The sequence below is a fragment of the Scyliorhinus canicula genome, chromosome 10 (genome assembly GCF_902713615.1).
Source record: "Scyliorhinus canicula chromosome 10, sScyCan1.1, whole genome shotgun sequence".
Lineage (NCBI taxonomy): Eukaryota > Metazoa > Chordata > Chondrichthyes > Carcharhiniformes > Scyliorhinidae > Scyliorhinus > Scyliorhinus canicula.
Window position 1 is genome coordinate 25,995,340 of NC_052155.1, and position 20,719 is coordinate 26,016,058.

The following is a 20,719-nucleotide window of genomic DNA, read 5'->3' on the forward strand; positions in this document are numbered from 1 at the left end:
CTCGCAACTCTGTAACCTAACCTACACATCTCTGAAGTGTTGGAGAAACCGGAGCACTCAGAGGAAACGTATGCAGACACGGGGAGAACATGCAAACTCCACAAGGTCAATTACCCAAGGCTGGAATTGAACCGAGGTCCCTGGTCCTATGAGACAGCTGTGCTAACCACGATGTTAACATCAAGTACAGGCTGAATGCATTGCTTAAAATAATAAAAGGTAAAGAGTATAGTAAGACAAATACTAATTAAAGTTCAGAAAAGTAGAATTTTGGCGTTTAATTTTTGGTAAATTTCACGTTCCCTCATTCATTTCTGTAACATTTGGATAAAACATTTACTGTTACAATAAATAAAATATTACCAGTATCGGAATCATATATAGAGAAAGAAACTCCATATACCATATATATTATACGCATGCAACCATACATCATGGCATGGCAATATATTTCGTGCTAGTGGATAAAAGATTATCAAGTTGCATATGTGAAAACACCAATTCAAAGGAAAAATTATTGCCATCACTTTCATAGGATCGGAAAGCAGGAAGAAGTGATGTAAAGATATGTGGATGCACAAAAAGACAAGAAATGAAAAGAAAGGGAAAGTTACCAATCATACAACAGGATCTCTGTAAAAGGGAGAGCTACAATTGACATGCTGGGTTAGACTGAACATTTGCTTCACTAACTGCATCCAGGAAGAAAGAGCAGTTGGCATGAATCTTACTCAAAGAAACTGGAAGTTTTCATAGCTACTGCTAAAAAAAAAATTGTCAACTGTTTAAATATTTAGCCACAATATCACAGCAGAAATATGGTTGGAGAATCGCCGGGGGGTGGCGTGAATCCTGCCCTGCCGCCGGCTGCTGAATTCTCCGGCGATAGAGTTTTGGCGGGGGCAGAAATCACGCCGCGCCGGTCGGCGGCCACTGGCAGCGGCCCTCCCGGCAATTCTCCGCCGGTGTAAATCAAACCAGGTCTGTACCGGCGGGACCTGGCTCTACGGGCGGCCTGCAGAGTCCGTGGGAGGGGGCGGGGGGACCTCGCCCCGGGGACGCCCTCACGGTGGCCTGGCCCGCGACCGGGGCCCACCGATCCGCGGGTGGGCCTATGCCATGGGGGCACTCTTTCCCTTTGCGCCGGCTGCTGTTAACCTCCACCATAGCTGGCGCGGAGAAGAGCCCCCCTGTGCATGCGCTGGGATGATGCCAGCACACATTGGTGCTCCTGCGCATGCGACAACTCGCACCGGCCAGGGGAGGCCCTTCGCGCCGGTTGGCGCAGTGCCAACCCCGCTGCCGGCCTAGCCCATGAAGGTGTGGTGGATTCCGCACCTTCTGGGCGGCCTGACGCTGGAGTGGTTCACGCCATTCCTCGGCGCCGGTACGGCCCGCCCTGCCGGGTAGGGGAGAATCCCGCCCCATATATGCCAAAAAGTGGGTTATGGATTTCCTCCAAAGCATCCTCAAACCTCTTGATGTGTGTGTGAATTTCATACTCAAGGGGAAGGATGTAATATCATTAATTTTGAGCACACCCAGTTTATGTGTACCATAATTAACTGCAGAGTGAAACTTTCTCTTTATTTTTATTCATTTATGGAATAGGGACATTGCTGCTCAGGGCAGCATTTATTGCCCATCCCAAAATGCCCTTCAGATGGTGGTGGTGAGCTGCCATCTTTAACTGCTGAAGTGAATGTGGTGAAGGCACTTATAAGCTGTTAGCTAGAGAGTGGCTATTGTTCACTGCTGTTCACATTTTAACATTGTTCACATCAATTGTTCTGTGACTTGTCAATTTAATGCTAAACAGGGGTGGTTACCTGGCAACGCATTCAAGAAACTAACTTCATATCGAGCACTTAAGTGTCCAGGCTGAGGATACACACATCCCATCAATCTGGGCTGGGTATGAATCAAAATCTCAGAAGTGAAAGGACAGTGTTGAAGGATGTACTTATGATCTATTTATTGCTTAGATAATTTCTTGTCAGCACATTTTGAATGTAAAACCATGCGTAGCAAAGAAAAAGGTGTATTGATGGCACTCTGTCAGAGTGGTAGCAAATGAGGTTGCATCCACAATCTCACCACATAATAGCTGTCTGAACTCAGTTCACCAACTGTAGAGACATTTAGAGAGTTTCACTGTAGAAAGTGAGGGGGTGGGGTGGGGGGAGATTATTCTGAAATACCCTTGTGACATCTGGGTTTATAGAGAAGAAAAAATTGAATAAAAATAGATTTTTCAATTGAATACATAAGGTTATTGTTAAGGTGCATCACTCCTAATCAATAAGTGCATGACCGTTTCATAAAAGTTGGCTCATTTATGTTCATCCTGAACTAGATGACAATGTATATGTTGGTGTTTTTTTCCTTTTGCACAGTGAATCCTAACCATTGCATCGCCCTGGACTCTTCTCCATTCTTCAGGTATCAGTTGTCGCTGCAGATTTATGTTCAGCCTGTCAAAATAAAGGGGAAGCAGACGAGCACTCTGTTGGTATGCTGAAGGGGGCAGAGAAGGTCTGCGCCGAGGACACACAGGAAGAAGCCTGTCAGAAGCAGATGCAGTGAATGGATGATCATAAGCTTTTGATGGCTGTTCTAGACATAAACATGACTTGGTGTAGCGCTGGGAGAACTCAGGAAAATACAGACTGTCCAAGCTAAGACTGTGTTGCAAAGGTGGCCGACGGGCTGGCTGCAGACAGACACATAAAGCAAATTAAAGCAGAAGAGCAGCATGAATCATTGATTACGATTATGTAGTGATTATTATCATTATAGATGACCATTAAACAAGGTCAAAATCAAAGACATGCTACATGAAAAGCATAGACAGCAAACTCAACTAAATTTAAACAAAGATTGTGTTCCACAAATTAAATATGTCATAAACATTAGCTATTTCTAGAAGAGACTCAAAGCACCATCCTCTTCTTACCCTAATGGCAAAACGTTAACATTTTCAATGCACACTATTAACAAATCACTAATGCAGTAGAAATTAGGCCATTTGGATTTATATAAACACACAGTCCACTGAATGACAAGTTATTTCATAATACAAGAGTGGTCATTAGTTAAGTTACTAATGACTGGTCACATACTGGTCAGGTTTTAATTTTTTCAAATAAATGAATCAAACAAATAAATTAGGCAATATAAATTATTTTCCAAGGACTGCCATTGTGGTAGCCTCTCAAAATCACTGTATATTAAAGATAATATCTGGCTTATTTACTCTGAATTGGGTTCTTTGACAGATAATACAAAACCTTGATAGGACGCTGCATAATTCAAAAACAATCTATACCATGTCATCCACCAAACAGCATAATATCTGATTAGGTTTTCTCAACTGTGTGCCAGCGATGCATTTAGCTTAAATAATTTATTTGAGAATACAAATGCTTTGTTCTTTCGGTATTTAGGAATTAATTTAAAAAGTAATTATTGTCTGATTTTCCACCCCTTTTATGTTTGCAGTCATATTACATATATACTAGTTTAAATATATATATTGCTTATACATGCATGCCTCACATTCTAAGACTGGCACACGGTTGTGAAAATCTGATCAGAAAATGCGTTGATGGCAGTACTTCAATACAAGTTCACAAGGACCCACTAAAATTGTACTTTTATTCATCTGTAGTCTGAGTATTTTGCCCAAGGGCAGGATTCTGAACTGGCTGTCAGTCCGAAATGTGGGTCAGAAGCCTCCACTTGTGAGGGAATCAGTCACTCATTCCCAAGAGTGTCAAATAACAGCCAGGAAAAGGGCTTGCCATGCAAATCTGGATGGCAGACAATATCTCAAAGCTGGAGGGGAGGGGGGGGGGGGGGCATCACAGGCAAACCAGCTTGAAAGTAACTGCAATATACAATGGAAGGTAAGTACAGAGATGTTGTACCACTTTTTAAATTTTTACGTGAATAAATGTTTTTTGAGCCAGGCCACCACTGTGTGCGTGTGGGGGGTCAGGAGGGTGCTGGTGAACATGGGTGAGTACAGGAGTAGGGTGCGCCCCTTTTGAGGGTGGCCTGCAGATGCTGCCACTAAGCAGACAGACTAAGGTAGTTTCCATCCATTTCCATTCCTGGCCTGAGTGGGGCTTAAAGGTCTCACTCGCTATCTTTAATTTCTGAAATTAAAAATCATGTGAAGATAGGGTTCATGGCTTGTCATTGTTCTGCCCATGTATTAGATTATTTGCTGCTGTAATCCTCATACATGCTTTTACAGTCTCCAGACTATTTCAATGTTCTCCTGGCTGGCCTCTCACTCTCCATCCAATACAAACACTAGGTCATCCAAAACTCTGCTGCTACCCTAATTCGCACCAAGTCCTGTTCATCTATCCTTATGTTCCCTGACCTAAATTGGCTCACCTTCATCAATTCCTCAATTTTAAAATCATCATCCTTCTTTTCAAATCCCTCTATGGCCTCACCCAATCCTCTCTCCAGCTTCTCAACACTCCTGAATTCTGTATACTTGATCAATTTTGGCTTTTGGTCATCTCTGATTTCAATTGCTCCACAATTAGTGGCGAAGTCTCCAGCAAAGCTCTGGAATTTTTTCCTAAGATCCGCCCACCTCTCCTTTTCAGGTGCTCCGTAAAACCTACCTCTTTAACTAAGTTCTCTGTTAGCTGATAGAATACCATGGGCAAGATTCTCTGGCCTACTCATGGCTGTTTCCCACCTTCTGGTCCCACCACTGTCAATGGAATTTCCCACTGAATTCACCCGATGCTGCTGGGAAATCTGCGCTGTTGGCAGGACTGGAAGTTCCGGCTGGTGAGAACAGCCGGAGATCTCGCTCTGCCCTTCTGTGTTTCAGTGTCCAGCAACTCTCCTGTAAAGTACCGTGGGTCATTTCACTACATTAACGGTGCTCGAGAATGCAAGTTGCTATTACTGATTTCATAAATGTAAACCTACCCAAATACAAAATGAAATTTTGGAGAAACATCATTTGATATTGTTTCCACCACTGATAGTCAAACCTGAAAACAAATACTATTGGATATTCTTCCACTGATGGTAAGTGGAAAGATATCCACAAATATTCCACATTATTTACGTCAACAAATCCACATCAATGGTAACAGACATCTATTTGCATTTGTCATCAACATAATTTAATCAATGTTTTCACATAAACTATTAAAGGGATAGGACTTGAAAAGATGCGCTATGTCAAGCAGGGAAATGAACGAGCAACTAAAGAACACGACAGTAGAGGAATCTTAAGATGATTTGATGTTTTTAAAATAGCACAGAAAGCTAGATGAGTTGAATGTCCATGATACCTTTGGAGGGGCTTCATCTGATCCTCCTGAATCCCAGGAAACTGTGATCTGTCGTCTCTGCTCCATTCTCATTCGCTCTTCCTGTTGCACTTTCTCTTCTTCTAATATCGTACTGCAAGAAAGAAAATAATATATATCTTTTGAAATTAGGAAAATATTTACAAGCAAAGTTCAGACAATTCACTAATTAATACTTGCGTTTTTTGCGACACTTTTCATGAATGGAGTCACTAAACCCAAAACAAATTTGGAGCAATTCATCCCTCGTTCCAATCAAAAGAAGTATGTATATGCCCGATGCAATCCAAAAATAATCTTTAACTGGATTGATCAACTAAGTGACTTGCACTTTTTATGGTTACACAGCAAGGATTATTACACCAGAAAATTATTTAGGGCCTCTTTTTCAGGTTTAGCTCACTCAGCTAAATCGCTGGCTTTTAAAGCAGACCAAGCAGGCCAGCAGCACGGTTCAATTCCCGTACCAGCCTCCCCGGACAGGCGCCGGAATGTGGCGACTAGGGGCTTTTCACAGTAACTTAATTGAAGCCTACTCGTGACAATAAGCGATTTTATTTCATTTCATTTCAATGTCAGCAAATCTAAGGAGCCGGTCATTGACTTCAGGAAGCGAAGTGTCGTACACACTCCTGTCTGCTTCAATGGTGTCAAGGTGGAGATGGTTGACAGCTTCAAATTCCTAGGTGTGCACATCACCAACACTCTGTCCAGGTCCACCCACATCGACACTATGACCAAGAAAGCACAACAGCGCCTATACTTCCTCAGGAAACTTAAGGAAATTCCGCATGTCCCCATGAACTCTTGCCAAGATTTTACAGATGCCCCATAGAAAGCATCCTATCTGGCTGCATCACAGTTTGTTATGGCAAGTGCTCAGCCCAAGACCATAAGAAACTACAGAGAGTTGCGAACACAGGCCAGTCCATCACGTGAACCCACCTCCATTCATAGACTCTGTCTACATCTCCTGCTGTCTTGGGAAAGAAGGCAGTATAATCAAAGATGCCTCTCTTCCAACTTCTTCCATCGGGCAGAAGATACAAAAGTCTGAGATTCAAAAACAGCTTCTTCCCTGCTGTTAAGGTTCCTGAATAACTTTCTTATGGACTGAACTGATCTCGCCACACATCCTTTCTATTGTGTAGCACTACACTCTTTATACTTCACCTGATGTCTATGCCCATATGTATTGTGTATTTGTCACATGTCCTATGTTTTTCATGTATGGAACCATCTGCCTGGACAATACATTTTACTTTCCCTCTGTACACGTGACAATAGATCTAAATCTATTCCCAATCAGCGTCCTGAGGCTGGTTTGGAGTAGAATTGCATAGAAATTACAGCATAGAGGCAGGCTAATTGGTCTTTTTAAAATTCTTTCCTGAGATGTGGGCGTCACTGGCTAGGCCAGCACTACTTGCACATCCCTATTTGGTCATGTGAAAAGTGATGCTCAATGACTTTCTTGGACCATTGCAATCTCAATGGTGCAAGTACACTCACTGTGATGTTAGGAAAATAACTACATTCATTTTACCCAGCAACCATGGGGGGGGGGGGGGGGGGGTATCATGTCAATCTATGCCCCTGGTTATTGACCCCTCTACTAAGGGGAAAAGGTTCTTCTTATATACTCTATTGATGTCCCTCATAAATTTGGAGACCTTTCTTCTCTGTTCCTCGGGGAAAAAAACCCAGCCTAACCAGCTTCTCTTCATAGCTGATAGTGGAGATTCAGAAATGGTAATGCAAAATATGTTGGTGCTTACACTGCACATGGATTCCTCCCACCCGACTTCATTAAACCTAATCAGCATAACCTTCGAAGGGAGATTTATAGTGTATCTAACCTGTGCTATAACTGACCTAGGGGCGATTGATGGGATGATGTAGAGGGAGGTTTATTCTTTATCGAATTTTATCTTTCGTGTGGAAGGCACAATAAGCATCCCAAGAATATTTGGAAATCAATAGTGAAAAGGGAGAGAGAAACTTAAAACAATCATGATTCACTAGTGAAGAAGGGCTAGGAAAACTAATGGAACTAAAGGTTGAGAAGGCCCCTGGAACTAATGGCCTGCATCCTAGAGCCTTAAAAAAAGTGGCTGCAGAGATAGTGGATGTTTAACAAATTTTTAATCAAAGAGTCAAGGCTTATGGGGAGGAAGGCAAGTACAGTTAAAACCACAATCAGGTCAGCCATGATTTTATCAAATGGTGGAGCAGACTAGAGGGGCTGAATGGCCTACTCCTGCTCCCATTTCTTATGATCTTATGCACACCTACTCTATCTGCCCAAGCATTAAATCCCTCTTACGAAGGACATAAATCTCAGAATAGAAGCTATTTGAACGACCGGAAAAGGTCTTTGCAGATCTCACAAAGTTCGCAGCCCTGAATTACACATATGCAAGAAGTCGGAGTCATATTTACGACAGCTGTCAGGATGTCTAAGTATTGTTGAAGCACAAAATGGCACCAAATGTATTTCAGGCAGCCTTGGATCTTTATGTCTAATTTCATACCTGATAAAAAGTACAATGAAGCCCAATTCCTCCCTTTATTAACAAGCTTCAAATAAACCAAAATAAATATTAGGAAGACCAATTTGTTGTTTAGCAACGTTGAAAATAACATTTGCTTTAAAAAAAGCATTTCATAAAAATACTGTATCATTTGGTCATTTCTCTCTGGTGGCAATTAAAATGACCTACAAAAGCATCGATGACTGTTCCCAATGCTGAGCAAAATCAATGCAAGAGGAAAAGTTATTTTGATTTAAACATTTCATAAGTTACATCAAACATGATGTGTTTAAAATACACAATGTCACAATGTGAAATACAGCAGCTAATTTTGTCCTTGTTTATAATCTGATGATTACTGCATTGTGCAAGCAACACAAATCACTTCCATTTTAGACAGCTTCAGCTTTACACGAGCAAGAACACCAGCTCAAAAAAATGTTGCTTCTTCAGTAGTCCAACTAGGTCAAAAGGCGTCTTTGTTTGAAATAATCAGAACTTATAAGGAATGTGTTAAAAGGTTGACTACGAGTTCAGAGCATGGTTGTTATGTGGAAACCGATGACCCAATCCTTTCTCATTACATCGATACTTGTTAATTTCAGTGATACTACTGAACTAACTAGAATAATGTAAATTAAACAGAAGTAAATTAAAAGGAACACAGAAAACTGGTTGAAATCAGTGGAGGCTGATTGAAACTAGACAGGTAATCACAATGAAAATCAAAATGTACAACAGCACAGGAAGACCACTTGGGTTATATGGCTAAGGTAACGGAAGGCAACCTGGGACTATGTTAACCAACCAACAGCCAATCATGCAACCAGTGAACCAATCCAGGTTCTGAAGAGAAATATACACAAGCTCTTTCCGAAACCTTGGGCGGGATTCGCCGAGCCTCCGCGTCGGAATCACGATTAGCGCGGGGAGCGGAGAATAGGCGTAAAACCCGAGATCGGGTCCGATGCCGCTCCCGCGCCAATCGTGATTTTGGTGGCCAATCGGTGGCAATTGCGCTCGGGTGGCCGATGCGGCGCTGGTCGGGGTCCACTGAAAGAGGCCCCGCGGCAATTCACTGAGTGCAGCTAGCTGAGTTCCAAACGGCGTGGCTCTCTCATGGTTCCACCCATCGGGAACTCAGCGTGGCGGCTGCAGACCCAGCTCGCGGCTGCCCTGGTGGGGGAATCATTCACGGGGGGGCCTCCAGGATGGCCAGGCTACCAATCGGGAGCTACCGATCTGCGGGCGTGCAATCTGGGGGGGGGCCTATGTTTTTGGTGCCGGTCCACGATGTGGGTCGGCCATGTTGCCGACGCAGGCCAACGCCGTGCGCATGCGCGGACCCCCAACCGTAAGTGCAGGGCCCTGTATCGGCAGCCAGAGCTGCGAGAACTACTCCGGGGCCCTGCTAGCCACCTGCAAATCGGAGAATGACCCTGGACTTTCTCCAGCTAAGTCCAGAGTGATTCGCGCGCGTTTTTCCGTGGGCATGGGGCCATAGCCTCATTATTGGAGAATCCCGCTCCTTATTCTATAAAACCTTGAAAAAGACCCACACAGGAGAGTTCAATAAGAAAGATACATAATGCATATCAATGGTCAATACTTCAGAAAGAAGAGAGAAAATATATATTGACGGGAACAGTCCTGGTGTACCAATCAGAAAAATCTCAGTCAAAGATCATTCTTACAGTCATCTCAGCTCAACCACTTGACGGATTACTGTGTGATTTTAATAGAAACCATTGAGTTTAAAATTCTCAATAAAGGTGTTGGATTTAGTGTGGAATTGTGTCAATTCTAATTCTCAGTCTCTGATGGCTTCCACCCTGGGATCCTCCATTCCTCCCCCACTCCCCTAGCCATCCGACACGCCGAACCCATGCACCCCTGGCTCCAGCAGCACCAGACTTCACACCACTGGACCCATGCACCTACACTGGAGCAGGCGCTGGCCCCCTCACTGGTGGACACAACCAGCTTCTGGTCGCGGAAATGTCCGCAGTGCTGGGGCCCAACCCTGGGTGTTCAGATGTTGGTTGCTGCATCCGTGGTGTTCTTTCCTAAAGTGTTTAGGCACAGTGTGTAGGCATTACAGTCTGATTGGGATGCTGGGCAATAGCCCCTACATGCTACACCTAACCATAGGAATGCACTTTCGAGCTGTTAAGTGCTCACTTAACAATGATTGCCAATTCCCTTTTAGCAACAGCCTTCAAGCCGCGTGGTCAGAGGCCTCCACGGTCAGTGGGAGTTATGGGTAGTCGGTGGGACAAACAGGCAGGGGCTGGAGTTGCCCCATAATGGGCAGACGCGATCCAGGGGATTGCATGGTGGACCTGTGGTCGCTAAGACCCCCCCCCCCCCCCTTCTCAGCCCAGGGACGACCTGCTTCCCCTCCCCCTCCACCGATTCCGGCCCCCCCTGACCGAGGCGGCCCACCCTGACTGAGGCTGCCCCCCACCCCGAGCACTGGAGCACAAAACCCTGTGCCCCAGGGCAGCTGTTCGGCCAGCTTCATGTTTTTAAAAAGGTGTACCAATTGGCACCCGAGTGATCCCTTGCTGGATAGGCTATTAGATCATTAAAAAATTGAAAATCGCTTATTGTCACGAGTAGGCTTCAATGAAGTTACTGTGAAAAGCCCCTAGTCGCCACATTCCGGCGCCTGTCCAGGGAGGCTGGTACGGGAATTGAACCATGCTGCTGGCCTGCTTTAAAAGCCAGCGATTTAGCTCAGTGAGCTAAACCAGCCCCTCATGTGAGGCCATCAGATAGGGGGTCTTTCTCGTTAATTGTATGGAGATTAGTCATAAGTGGTGATCACTGGTTTCTCGCCAAGCCACGGTGGGATCCTGATTTCGCCAATGGGAGTGGGCTGATTAGATCGCAAACCGATCCATGCGACTATCGGTTTTGTCCTCTCTCACAATCTAATGGCCATGTGACACTCTCGTTCAAGTGCGAACCGGCCATGTAATCGCACCCATGGTTAACAAATGGTCTTTACCTAAATACTTTTTTTTCACTTTTTAAATTTAGAGTACCCAATTATTTTTTTCCAATTAAGGGACAAAATTAGCGTGGCCAAACCCCCTACACATCTTTGGGTTGTGGGTTGAGACCCATGCAGACACGGGGAGAATGTGCAAACTCCACATGGACAGTGACCCGGGGCTGGGATCGAACCCGGGTACTCGGCGCTGTGAGGCAACAGTGCTAACCACCGTGCCACCCCGTCTTTACCCAAGTTCAAACATTTTCATGGCATTCTCCAACTCCTTGTTGGAGCTCTCCAGCCTATTCTAAAACTGACAAACTTTTTACCATAAAAAAACCCGAAGAAATTGCAATAAATACAGGTACACACTCTCAAAGCTGGCTGTCCGGCATATTCGGCAACATATTTCTTAAGTGACATGGCAATAACTTTACTGAGCAGCAATGGAGTTATATACAATGTTTTAAACAATAACATGACTTTAGGGCTCCCTGTGTGCCACATTATATCAAATGATAGAACATAGAACATTACAGCACAGAACAGGCCCTTCGGCCCTCGATGTTGTGCCGAGCAATGATCACCCTACTCAAACCCACGTATCCACCCTATACCCTTAACCCAACAACCCCACCCCCCCCCTTAACCGTACTTTTTTTTAGGACACTACGGGCAATTTAGCATGGCCAATCCACCTAACCCGCACATCTTTGGACTGTGGGAGGAAACCGGAGCACCCGGAGGAAACACACGCACACACGGGGAGGACGTGCAGACTCCGCACAGACAGTGACCCAGCCGGGAACCGAACCTGGGACCCTGGAGCTGTGAAGCATTTATGCTAACCACCATGCTACCGTGCTGCCCCTGATGTTCCTGCATTGTGCATTGCAAATGTTCGACAAGTTGTTTTTGTGGAATATTTATAGCATCAAGTGTAACCTACGTTTATTTTTATCGATGAAGAAAGCAAAAATTGTGAAGATATTTTCCACGGTAGCTAGTAGGATTACCATCAAAGCGTTTATTCTTTTCAAAATCTGCTAACTTTCAGAGGTGATTCTACCTCCCACTAAACATTCAGTTCTTTGCAATTTTTTTTCATTTCATTACTTCGACTGAGCTAGGCTCAGGAACTGCAATCGGGAATATTTTTCATTTTCTCGCCTAATGTCCTTCCCTCAGTATTGACTTGCACAATTGCACAGACGCTGGCACCCTTTGCTACCTCACCCAAATAATCATTGTTGATGTTCAAGCCAAAACAATGAACAGCTGCAGGCTATTCTGCAATGAGGGTATCATAACCAAGTTTGAGCATGCAATTGCACAAACATTTTCTAACTGCAGTCACTGGCTAACAGTCGACAGCAGGAAGAGTAGCTCATTTTATTCCCCCTCTTCCAACACAAAGGCAACAGTAACACCTAGGATCAGGGAACTTGGAAACGTTCCTAATCTGTATGACTCAGAACCACAAAATGTTGCTCATTTATAGTCTAGCCCAACTGGTCAGTGCCTGATGCTTACGTTCCCCATTAACCTCCTCCCAACCCATCTGCTTCTAACCCTATCAGCCTATCCTTCTATCACTTTCTCCCTTGTATGATTGCCTAGCTTCCCCAGAAATGCATATACGCTATTTGTCTCATCAACTGCTTGTGAGAGCACGTTCCACATTCTTATCACTCTTTGGGAAAAAAAGCTTCTTCCGATTGTCTATTGAAATTACTGACTATCTTTTCTTTATGACTATAGTCAGTTCAGCACAGACATCATCCATGCTACAGCACCTCCCAAACTTAGCTATAAATACAAACGGAAAGCCATCGTTCGGGCTTGCAAAATGGACTGCAATACATTGGGAAAATAAGCAACCTTGGATAGATCCGAAGGCGAAGTTTCTGCCATTAAGCAATTTTGACATTTGAGGAGAATAGAATCAAATGCCTTCAGGATAAGCAAGCATGGTGCAAAGCCAATCCCTCCATCCATCCCTTCATATGCAGTATTTGCAATTGGTTATGCAAATAGAGGCTTGGTCTAACATTACACTGAAACACTGTCAACCTAGACTGTAAATATACATTTTTAAAAACCTGAACACTCTTCCATCAAAGCGATGGGAGAATCCATCATCTAGTTTTGCATTCCACACAAGTGTTATTACAATTATGAAGTTTGTAAGCTTTTTGTGTTTTGGGACTGTGGGGGAGATACCCTGGCCTCGGTACCGGCCCACAGTTGGCCGGCGGCGGGATCTTCTGGTCTCGCCGCCGTCAATGGGATTTCCCATTGAATCCACCCCATGCTGCCGGGAAACCAGCAGTGGGGATGCACCACCTGCGGGATCGGAAGATCCTGTCCTATGGTCTTTAATTTAAGGTAAATGAAGGGGAATCATTTGACGTGTTCTGAAGTTTGCCTGACAACATTTCGAGGTAGTTTGATTGTTCGAGATTAAAGGAGGCCCAGATTGTATTACGGGGAAGAAGATGCAAGATGTTTACACTTGGAGACAAAGGCAGCAGTCTTGCGTGCTGACAGTGGATAGAGTGTCTCCAAAGTTCCAGAATACAATTTGAGAAGGTCAGGTTGTTTACTGTTGTGCTTTAAATATCTAATTCCAAAATAAAAGAAAATTGGGATCTCAAAGATAGCTAGTCAGCATTTCTAACACTTTGAGAAGGGAAGGGTTTCCAAGGTATTCCCAAAAACCCACAGGCACAGTTGGCATGTCGGAAACCAGGAGAGGGAGAGCAGCTATCAGCAGCAACACGCTGTGGTTCACCATGCAGAATGTGGGTGGGAGCTCGTGTTTGGATTGGAAAGACTCATGAGAAGTTAAAGCTAGGCTGGATGTTTTGCCTTGGGAGAAGACTCCAGGAAAACATAAGACGATGAAAGACAGTTCTGGAGTTAAAGGTTGGGAAAGGAACAGGTCAGATGGCAGCTAAGAATCATTTTGGACTAGTACTTGGAGAATTTAATCTCTACTTAAAGGACAGTGTCATGTCCTTGTAGCTCTTATAGTTTAAAGTTTAAGTAACCCACAAAATTAGCATTTAGACAAGAGTGCTTTTGGTCTGTTGTTTACAGTAAATGTCTTAAAATATGACATATTGTGTCAACCAATCAGCTATGAACTGGAAGTTTGAATTTCTTTTTTAAATTATAACAATGGAAACCTTTCCCCCTGTGCCTACGCTATCAAATCCTTTCAGCATCTTAAAGTGCTCTATTTGGCCACCTCATCAACCTTTTTCTCGAAAGAAATAAGCCCCAGCCTTTTCTGATGAGTACATCCTCAGTTCTTCTTTCATTCCTACTAATCTATTTTTTGACATTCATGAGTGTCTCTATAACTTTTTGTAATAAAAAAAGCCAGAACCACATACAGTACTCCAAGCATGGTCTACCCAAGACTCGGTTGCTCTATTTTTAATTTAAATCTCTTTAGAAATGAACCCCGTGCTTGGTTTGCTGTTTAATGGCCTTTTTAATATCGCTACTTTGTGATTTCTAAATCTGTACCCAAAGATCCCTTTGTTTCCCTACCCCATAACACCCCAAATATCCATGCAATATGTGGCCTCTATTCTTTCTAACAAAATGCATCACCTTACACTTATGTATACTGAAATTCATTTGGCAATTATAAGCTGTTTTCTTTTATTTTGTCACATTTATCCTTTGTGCATCGAAACCCTCTCAATTTTGATGTCTCCTGAGGCAAAAATGTTAATGCAAATAATGAACGAAAATCATCAATCCCAATGAAAACAATTGCTCACTGTTATAACCTGCCTGCTTACCATTGGCTGGGGACTAATGACAATCCCACAATCCTGTGGGAGTATGAGCTTCCCCAATGAGGGGGGCGGATAAATCATTAGCAGAGTCCCTGCATAAATAGAGCTGGCCAGTTTGGAACCAGACAGAGAGGAGTTTGGCAGCAAGAGAAGTTGTTGTTGTTGCTGTTGTGTGTATATATGTTAATTTGTAAATAAATGTTATTTCTTTGTATCCTGAAAACCCGTGCTGGATTCTTCGTGGCCCTCACAAAACTCACCTTTTGTCAATCTGTGTGGCTACCCTGAACCCCAACTCTCTATTTTCTGTGATGTAGTCAGCTTGCTATCCATTTTGGTACCATTGCCTCAACTCCACATGTTCTGACCCTAGTCACGAGTTTATCATCTGGTACAGAAGGTTTTTCGAAAATCCAAATACATGAAATGCTCTTTCAGTTCTTGTACAAAAACAAATCAATAGGTTTGATCAACAGAACTTTCCTTTTTGAAAACCATGCAGACAGTCTTTGGGATGTTTTTACTGTCCAGATGTTTTTCAAGTGTAGTTTGAGTAAAGATTCCATTATCTTTCCTCCCAATGACATTAAGCTAACTGGTCTAAAATTCCCTGGATTTGTTCAGAGTCCTTTTTTCTCAACATCAGTTGTCTGCCAAACCTTTCGAACTAATCATTTTCTTTTTTTCTGAAAACATTTTATTAAGGCATTTATGATTTTATAACAACAAATACAAATGTAAACATACCTCAGTAAATAATACACCCCCCAACCAACAACCATACCCAGCCAACATGGTTTATACACAGTTCCCAGTCCCTCCTCCCCTTCTTGCTGATCTCGCCTAAACTAAACTAAATTATCTCCCCCTACCTTCCCTTGTTCCCTAATTCCACCCCCTTTACTGTATCTGTTAACAGTTTAATTTTCCCTGAAGATGTCGATAAACAGCTGCCACCTCTGGACGAACCCGGACGTTGATCCTCTTAGAACAAAGAACAAAAAAAAAGAAAATTACAGCATAGGAACAGGCCCTTCGGCCCTCCCAGCCTGCGCAGATCCAGATCCTTTATCTAAAACTGTTGCCTATTTTCCAAGATCTACTTCCCTCTGTTCCCCGCCCGTTCATATATATGTCTAGATGCATCTTAAATGATGCTATCGTGCCCGCCTCTACCACCTTCGCTTGCAAAGCGATCCAGGCAACCACCACCCTCTGCGTAGAAAACTTTCCACGCACATCTCCCTTAAACTTTCACCCTCTCACCGTGCAATCGTGACCACTTGTAATTGACACCCCCACTCTTGGAAAAAGCTTGTTGCTATCCACCCTGTCCATACCTCTCATACTTTTGTAGACCTCAATCAGGTCCCCCCTCAACCTCCGTCTTTCCAATGAAAACAATCCTAATCTACTCAACCTTTCTTCACAGCTAGCACCCTCCATACCAGGCAGCATCCTGGCGATCCTCCTCTGCACCCTCTCTAAAGCATCCACATCCTTCTGGTAATGTGGCGACCAGAACTGCACGCAGTATTCCAAATGTGGTCTAACCAAAGTCTGATACAACTGTAACCTGAGCTGCCGACTCTTGTACTCAATACCCCGTCCGATGAAGGCAAGCATGCTGTATGCCTTCTTGACCACTCTATCGACTTGCGTTGCCACCTTCAGGGTGCAATGGACCTGAACTCCCAGATCTCTCTGTCCATCAATTTTCCCCAGGACTCTTCCATTGACCGTATAGCCCGCTCTTGAATTGGATCTTCCAAAATGCATCACCTCGCATTTGTCTGGATTGAACTCCATCTGCCAGCACATTGGGCTAAATAGCTGGCTTTTAAAGCAGACCAAGGCAGGCCAGCAGAACGGTTCAATTCCTGTACCAGCCTCCCGAGCAGGCGCCGGAATGTGGCGACTAGGGGCTTTTCACAGTAACTTCATTTGAAGCCTACTTGTGACAATAAGCAATTTTCATTCCTTTACATTTCATTTCTCTGCCCAACTCTCCAATCTATCTATATTTTGCTGTATTTTCTGACAGTCCCCCTCGCTATCTGCAACTCCACCAATCTTAGTATCATCTGCAAACATTTTACTCAGGCATTGATGATTTATAACAACAAATACAAATGTAAACACACCTCGGTAAATACCTCTTAGGGCATATCTCTTAGGGCAAACTTGATTTTCTCAAGCCTGAGAAACCCAGCCATGTCGCTAACCCATACCCCCGGTTTTGGGGGAATCTGAGTCCCTCCACACTAATAAGATCCATCTCCGGGCTACCAAGGAGGCAAAGGCCAAAACGCCAGCCTCTCTTGCCCCCTGGACTCCCGGGTCTTCCAACACTCCAAAAATCAGCACCTCTGGACTCAGTGCCACCCTTGTCTTTAATACCATAGACATGACATCGGCAAATCCCTGGCAGAATCCCCTCAGCATCATACATGTCCAGAACATGTGGACATGATTTGCGGGCCCTCCCGCACAGCGCCCACACCTATCCTCCACCACTTCAAAAAACCTGCTCACCCGGGCCACCGTTGTGTGTGCCCGGTGAACCACCTTAAATTGTATCAGGCTGAGCCTGGCACATGATGAGGACGTGTTGACTCTGCTCAGAGCATCCTCCCATAGACATGCCTCTATTTACTTACCCAGCTCATCTTCACACTTATGTTTTACCTCCCCTACCTGGGTTCCCTCCCACTCCATGAAATCTTTATAAATTTCCGAGACCTTCCACCTCCCCCTCCCGTTTTCGAAACTACCTTGCCCTGTATCCCCTGGGACAGTAGAAGCTGAATGGTCGAAACCTGCCTCCATACAAAGTCCCTCACCTGAAGATAACAAAACCTATTCACTCCTGGCAGTTCAAACTTCTCCTCCAAACCCCAAACTAATCATTTTCTAATGATTGTTTATATATACATAGTGCCTTTTCTAACTCTTTCCCAACTGCTTTAAAAATGCATGAATGCAATCCACCTGGACAAGGGGTTTTATACTCCAAGTTTGATTAGTTTACTTATTGTCTCATCCTTTCCACTTAAATAATTCAATAATATTTTGTTTTCTTCTGATGTCATGCATTAGTCTGCCCAATATATACTGAGGCAAAGTAACTATTGAATATTTCAGCCAGTTCATTTTTATTACCCAGATTAATTTATCTTGTGCATTCCTTAGTGGCCCTCACCCTATCCTTATTTTTTGAGTTAAGTGTCTGTGGAATACATTATTAATTAAATTTTCTAGGTCTACATTGTTCTCTTGATTCTTTTGACTTCTTTCCAAACATCCTGGTATTCGTTTTTGCCATCCTTTCCTTTATGCCCATCGACTCAAGAGTGTGTCTTTTTCTTCAGTTTTCATTTTACCCGTGTCTTTTACTCATCACTGTACTTCAACAGAGGAATTTATTTCTCCATCTCTCTATTGATCACCCTTTGAAATATTTCTCATTGCTTTTCTGTAATTTTATTTCACCATTGTTCCTTTTCTAGTTTAATTTCCAGCCTTTCGAAATTAGCTTTTTTTCCAAATTTAGTACTTCAAGTCTTTGCCTTGAATCGCCAGGGAAGCTCTTTGCAGTTTTCTGTTCATGTACAAGTATAAACACATGCTACAGCAAGGCTGACAGCAAATGCAATTTTCATTCCATAAGTAAGAGTAATCAAATCATTCATGAGAAAGTTATGCAGTTCTATGTCACAGGTGCAATTAAAAACTATAATTTAGTGCTTCTGGTTACACAACTAATGATTAAAGAAAACTTCATAAAGCACAAGACATAAATTTTATATTGTGGCTACTGCATCAAGCTCTGGAGGTCTCACTTAAATAGAAGGCAAACTATTTCTCATGTCTTAAGAAAAAAGATAAATGTGAAATGAAGAGCCATTTGTCTCACTGAGTTCATTCCTTTCAGTGAGCCAAGTAGGGACTGCAATTTAAAAGTCTCCCCAATTTATTTGTCCCTGACACCCAATTTTGATCAGTTATGCTCCCACGAAGAGTCACCCAGACTGGAAATGTTAGCTCTGTTCTCTCTCTACAGATGCTGTCAGACCTGCTGAGATTTTCAAACATTTTTGGTTTTTATTTCAGATTCCAGCATCTGCAGTACTTTGTTTTCACACAGCTTTGATATTTAGCTAAACTGTGCTCAATGTAGCCTGTTCCTTTCGGACCAATGTGCAGGTGCTCCTTATTGGGAAGTGATCTAAATAGGCAGAGCTAGTGTACAAGGAAATTTCCTTAGATGATTGGCACTTGCCTATAAACCTTCAGTTCTTGCCTTGTGAGAGATGGCAGGTAATGGGAAAACAGTTAAGGTAGTCGAGTAATCATGCTACTGGCCTAGCAATCCAGAGGCCTGGACTGATGACTCAGTAACAAGAGTTTAAATCCAACCATGGCAGCTGGGAATTTAAATTCCATTAATTAATAAAATCCAGAATAAAACGCTAGCACCAAGAATGGCAAGCAAGCAAGAAACAATCAGATTGACATTAGTGATCCTTGAGGGAAGGAAATCTGCTGCCCTCATCTGATCTGGCAATATGTGACTACAGACTCACAACAATGTGGTCAACTCTTAATTGCCCTCTGAAATGACTTAGCAAGCCACAAAAGCAGCTTACCACCACCTTCTCAAGGGCAATTTGGGGTGAGCAATAAATGCTGGCCATTCCAGCAATGCCCACAGCCCATGAATGAACTAAAAAATCAAGGTCAGAAGAATTATCGGTTGCTGGTTTTCATTTCTTAAAAAAACTTTTGAGTGCATTGTCTAAAGTGTCAAGGACAAAAGTTAAACTAACCATAAAATCGTTCCCTAAATCCAAAAGCAACAGGAGGAATCTAGGGGGCGGCATGTGGTGCAGTGGTTAGCACTGGGAATGCGGCACTGTGGACCCAGGTTCGAATCCCGGCCCTGGGTCACTGTCCGTGTGGAGTTTGTACATTCTCCCCATGTTTGCGTGGGTTTCACCCTTACAACCCAAAAATGTGCTGGTTAAGCTCACTGGTCTATAGCGGTCTATCGTTCCCTGTTTTATCTCTACCTCCCTTTTTGAATAGCGGGGATATATTAACTACCCTCTAACCTGTAGGAACCATTCCAGACTCCAAAGAATTTTGGAAAATGGCCTCCGATGGATCTACTATTTCTAGGCCCTCTTCCTAAAGTAATCTGGATGAAGATTATCAGGGCCTGGAGATTTGTCCACCTTCAATCCCATTAATTTCCCGAAAACCATTTCTTTACTAATACTAATTTCCTTCCGCTCCTCACTGAAACTTGTGTTTCTCAGAACTTCCTGTACATTATTCATGTCTTTCTTTGTGAAGACAAATGCAAAGTATAAATTTAGTTCCGCAGCCATTTCTTTGTTCCCTGTTATGAATTCCCCCATTTTTGACTGTAAGGGGCCTACATTAGTTTTTATCAACTTTTTCTCTTTACATATGTTTGGAAACTTTTACAGTCAGTTTTTAAGTTCCCCGCTTACTTAATTTCATGTTGTATTTTCCCTTTCTTAATCAATCCCTTTGGTTTGCCTTTGATGAATTTTAAACTGGACCTAATCCTCAATTCTTTTTCTTTTTGTATGCCTCTTCTTTGAATCTAATACTATCTCTAATTTCCCTTGTAAGCCATGGTTTGGCCACAGTTCCCTTTCTACTGTTGCGTCAAGTAGGAATAAACAACTTTTGGAGTTCACCTATTCGTTCCTTGAATGCTTACCGTTGCCTATCCACTGTCCTTACTTTTAATAATGTTTCCCAGTCCGTCATAGCCAGCTCATGTCTCATACCATCTTAGTTACCTTTATTGAGGTTCAGGACCCTGGTCTCAGAATTAACTACTTCACTATCCACTTTGATAAATAATTATACCATATTATGGTCACTCATCCCCAAGAGTTCTCTCACAACTAGATTGCCAACTAATCCGTTCTCATTGCATAACACTCAGTCCAAGATGGCCTGTTCCCTAGTTGGTTCCTC

The 20,719-nt window shown here is 43.2% G+C and overlaps 1 protein-coding gene across 13 annotated transcripts in view; it reads right to left on the bottom strand.

The window, feature by feature from the left end:
* LOC119972287 (focal adhesion kinase 1) overlaps positions 1-20,719 on the bottom strand; it is a 585,346-nt gene that overhangs the window by 101,814 nt on the left and 462,813 nt on the right. For 12 of the 13 annotated variants that reach the window (XM_038808747.1, XM_038808746.1, XM_038808744.1 and 9 more), the window contains one exon: positions 5,334-5,445. In XM_038808747.1, the coding sequence (XP_038664675.1) occupies positions 5,334-5,445 (112 nt within the window). Of the gene's footprint in view, positions 1-5,333; positions 5,446-16,277; positions 16,284-20,719 lie in introns of those variants that run through there. The other variant, XM_038808749.1, reaches the window with a different exon arrangement.